The following is a 4839-nucleotide window of genomic DNA, read 5'->3' as shown; positions in this document are numbered from 1 at the left end:
CCCCCGCCCGTAAATAGTGTGGATAACTTTTTGGATTTTGTTAGCTCCCTGACTTTAGCTTAGTAGAATATTCAGGGAATTTTTGGTTGTTTTACAGGTAAGTTTGCTTCATGTTTTGTTTGAAGCAGTTTCTTTTGCTCTCTTGTAACCTTGCATCTTCTAGATGCTTTTCTAACATGATTTGATTACTTTAGCCAAAAAAGAAAAGATTTAACAGTAAAGATACGCTTACAATGTAGCTTCCAGAAAGGTTTATCATGGAAGAAGGAGGCACCTGGGAAAGAGTTCATAGTCCATAGCAGATTTGCTATTCTACCCACCTCCCAGTCATTTAAAGCTCTTCCACAAGTGAGATTCCAACATGTGGATTCCATAGCAGGAAGAAGTGTCACTTTTCTGTAGGGTCTAGGAAAGTGGCCTTTAGATAGTCTTCACATATCCAGCGCTCAAACCAGAACTGTGTTTTCATACCATTCTCCATTTTGAAGGATATGTTAGTGTTGAACTGGATCCATAGCCTTCTGATGATTATCCACACACTATAGCCAAAAGTTCTATAAACTTCCTCAGTTGTCCAGAGGTTAAAGAGCCCAAACATCTCTACGATGAACCTTATCCATAAAGTCATATCTTCTATGCAAAATATTCACAGCCATTTTCGTAACAGATAATTGTTGTGCAAGCTGAGTTTCTTCATGCCTAAACCCCCTTGCTTTCGCTTAAGAGTTATGCCATCCCATTTCACAAGGTCGAAGCCTCCACTCTCTTATTTCCCTGCCACAAGGAGGTCCTTCTCAATTGGTTGATCTTCTTTTCAATGATCTTTGGTATCCGGAACAGGATCACCATATATGTGGGTAGTGCATCCATCACAGATTTGATAAGTGTCAATCGGCCTCCTAAGGTAAATATTGACTCTTCCATCTTGCTAGCTTCTTGTCACATCTCTCCAACACTGAATTCCAGACTTCTAGCTCCTCATTCTTTGCTCCCAATGGCATTCCCGAGTAGCTTGTGGGCTGGGAGGCAACTTGGCATCCTAGATTCATAGCCAACATCTGCATTGTGTGGAATTCATTTGCCCATACTTTGTTGTGATGACACTACTCCATAAAGGAATTTTTTCACCATTGAATCTCAATAGCCATTTCAGTAAGAGGCCCCTATTTTGCTTTTTTGTGTGTATGAAACGGTAACATGGCTCCTATTTTGCATTTTTAGATTCTTGATACCCAAACCTCCTCCTTTCTTTGTGATGACAGAGTTCCATCTGACTCAGTACATTCTTTGTCCCCTTGCCATAGAATCACGCATCCCCTGCGGCCCTGCCATATAGGACCTGCCTTATGTTTTGCTCCTGATGGAAATTCCAGATAAACTGTGGGAAGACTCTCTATCACACTTTGTTTGACAACAAAGACTAGCTGCTAGGTTCTATCTTTTTTGCAGTTCATTGACAAGAAGTTTATAACCCGTGTCACCTATTTCTCTAGCCTTTTTTTCTGTCCATTTGATTTCCTGTAGGCATGCAATATCAACTCTCCTCCTTTGTAGGGTATCCACTAGTTCCATGGCTTCCCCGTCGAAGTGTCTATGTTTTAGCTACCTACCCAGATCCCACTCTCATGGACTAGTTTTTTTAACCTCATCTGTCCATGATGCGAGAAACTTTTTATAGTTTGCACCACATCGGGCATGAATAAATTCCCCAAATTCCCCAATAAAAAACAATAATTAGAGATGTAGAAGCTACATGATGTTTTAACTTGATTTCCGTTTCAAAATATCAGCAAGCTACCAAATACATTATTGTCAAAGTTCCTTCGGTTAATATACAAAAGAAAAAAATAAAAAGAAAACAACTTGGTACCAGAAGTAATCACTATCACAAAAAAGTAATCCCCAATCAACATATTCAACTCTTGTGTCAAATATTAATTACATAATAAAATAAATAAAGATACTCCCATCTCACCCAACTTACTATATGTCCTTTGAATTTGGTTACAATTTGTTGTTTATTATACTTTGATTATCTTATTATCTTGTTGTCATTCCTGTTCAAGATGATTTGTCATGTTGTCCATAGTATTTTCCATGAGTACTTCACTTCTGTTTTCTTTTTGCCATACTGCTTTGGACTATTTCTTTCTTTGAGTTGTAGGTCTATCAAAAACAGCCTCTTTACCTTCCTACCCTCCCATACCCCACCTTGTGGAATTACACCAAATATATTGTTGTCGTTGTTGTTGTCATCATCTCACCCAACTAAATATCCTATTTCTATATCTGGGATTGTCCAAAAATTTCCACATTTCTCTCTACTAGAGCTCCTCCCCTCCCTAGATTCGTGGAAAGCGGAGGTCCGACTTTTTACCATGTAGATATTTCCTACAAAATTCAAATTATTTTTCAATATTGGTTTACTGATGAAACCCCCTTGTGACTAAAAGATTCAAATTTTTCAAAAACTAATTTACTTGCACTATTGAACTCAACCAGTTTAAATAGAGTAAGTAAATTGTTGAAATAAAATGAGTGGTCTATATTGGGAAATAAAAGTTGGATGTTCAATAAGTTGAGTAAAAAGTACAATAACTTATGCATGAAGTACAACAGCCAAAAGTTCATCAGAGCAGTTCAAAAACAAAGAAATTTGCAGGAAATCAGTGATAAAAATAAAAAAGGGTATGATTAAGGAACTAACCAGGAGCAGATGAAGGAAGGTTGCGGCGTTGAGGAAGATTGAAATGATCATAGGCGATATGGGCAGCATGATTTTGGGCTTCTTTGGAAGAACGGCATTGGTCCTTGGGCGACTCAAAGGAGACTCCATTCACTACAACAGTGGCTGTGAAACGAGGGTTGTGATCAGGGCCGTCTTTCTCCGTCGCGTACGCTGGCAAATTCCATTCGAATTGATGGCAAAGCTCTTGTAGCTTCGTTTTGTACATTTTTTCTCAGTTTACAGTAAAGGCGAAAAAATTGAGGGAAGGTATCAGCTTCTCTTCTTACAATGTCCCAGCTTCAGACTATTTTTACTTTTTTTTTGGGAGAGAAAATATTTTTAATTTGATATATAATTGGCTAGTACTAGTAATTTTGTTTTATTTTTTTGCTGAAGTACTAGTAAATATTTATTTCTGCTTTGTGCGGACATAAAAAGTGCATAAAATGTGACTGAATAACACGTTACTAATATTATTATTCTATTCTTAAAGAATTATGAAAGAAGATGGGAAAATGCAAAAGAGATTTTACATAAGCTATGTAATAAGGTTCTCATATATGTAAGGTATGATTTATCTTTATGTTATAATTATTTATGTGACAAATCTGCGTTACCATTTGGAGTAAGTATTTAAGAGATTTATTGACTTTTTATACGTTTAATTTTATCCAATTGAGAAAAGAATTTCTTAATTTATTTTAATAATTGAATAAGCACAATTTAGTGAAAGGTATGTTTTCAATCTTTATATGAGGTATGTGATCTGTTAAGCTATATTTATTAACTACTAATGTTGATTATAATAAATCAATAATCTCAACTTTGTGTGTAATTTTATAATGTACGATCATATTAATGATCATCAAAAGTGATAAAATTACAATTATTTTGAAGCTTGAGGTTGAGCCTCATTGTGGGTAAGACGGTAGATTTAAGTTTTATCGCACCAAAAAAATAAGATGATGGATTTATGTCCAATCGCACAAAAAGGGTAACACATTGGGTTAAAGTCCTGATGCACCATGATGATAGAATATTGGGTTCAAGACCCATCGATTTATGACCTACGACACTTTTATATGGATAAGACATTAAATATGAGTCTCTAATGACTAAAGAAAAACTAATGTATTTTTGATGAGAAGTCATGAAATTTACTGAATTTACTCCATTAGTTAAAATGAATGTGGTAGTAGTGCATAATATGTCTGAAAGAAGACAAATGATTTAATAATGCACATAAATATGGAATGAGTTACTAAAGCTATCATAATTTGATATGCTCAGATTTTTGTGGATCATTCATGAATAATGAGAACTTTTGAAAAATGCTAAAGATGTAGATACATTCTCTAAATGGAATGAGGTGAGAGTCACCATGCAAGGCATGAAAAAGATTGCGAAATTTGGTCAATGATGTAGCATCACCAAGAATGCCTCTAAAAAGACATGTATTATAGAAAAGTTTAATACTCTATCTTCAGATTTGTATTGGACAAGAATTAGTGCAATTGAGGCACATTCTATGATAAATAAGAAGTTAACTAACTTCAATACTTTCTTAATTTGACATGATTGTCTGGGACATCATTAGTCTATAATGTTTAGAAGAATTATGAAAAATTAAAATGGACATCAATGAAGAATTTAAAAAATTCTTTTAAATGGTGAATTTTCATGTACTGCTTGTTAGTAAGGCAAGTTAATTGTGAAACCATCATCAATGAAAGTTGAGATTAAATCACATGCGTTCTTGAAACATATACATACGGATATTTGTGGACCTATTCACTCACCTAGTGGATTGTTTAGATAATTCATGGTCCAAATAGATGATCCTTCTATATGGTCTCATATGTGATTATTGTCATCTCGCAACTTGGGTTTGTAACGACCTGTTTAGTCGTTTTGAGCATTAGAGTTATTCTGGGAAAAACTGTCAGGATCGACGGATCCCACGACGGACCGTCATGGGCACGACGGACCGTCGAGGGGGTCTCGTTCCAAAACACTTAGAATTCTGAAATTTGGGTACTGAGATCGACTCTCTGAACTTCGCGACGAAATGGCAGGACGGACCGTCGCAGGCACGACGGGCCGTCACAGAC

General features: G+C 35.8%; 1 protein-coding gene across 2 annotated transcripts in view; it reads right to left on the bottom strand.

Annotated features, from left to right (window-relative positions):
• Positions 1-3066, bottom strand: part of LOC107008383 (double-stranded RNA-binding protein 1-like) — a 32314-nt gene extending 29248 nt beyond the window's left edge. The window contains exon 1 of one of the 2 annotated variants that reach the window (XM_015207400.2): positions 2708-3066. In XM_015207400.2, the coding sequence (XP_015062886.1) occupies positions 2708-2954 (247 nt within the window). In that variant the 5' untranslated portion in view covers positions 2955-3066. The remainder of the gene's footprint in view (positions 1-2707) is intronic. The other variant, XM_015207401.2, reaches the window with a different exon arrangement.
• Between the last annotated feature and the right edge of the window lie 1773 nt (positions 3067-4839).

The sequence above is a fragment of the Solanum pennellii genome, chromosome 1 (assembly GCF_001406875.1).
Source record: "Solanum pennellii chromosome 1, SPENNV200".
NCBI classification, from domain to species: Eukaryota; Viridiplantae; Streptophyta; class Magnoliopsida; order Solanales; family Solanaceae; genus Solanum; species Solanum pennellii.
The sequence above is the reverse complement of the archived record's forward strand: the minus strand, read 5'-3'. Positions and strand labels throughout refer to the sequence as shown.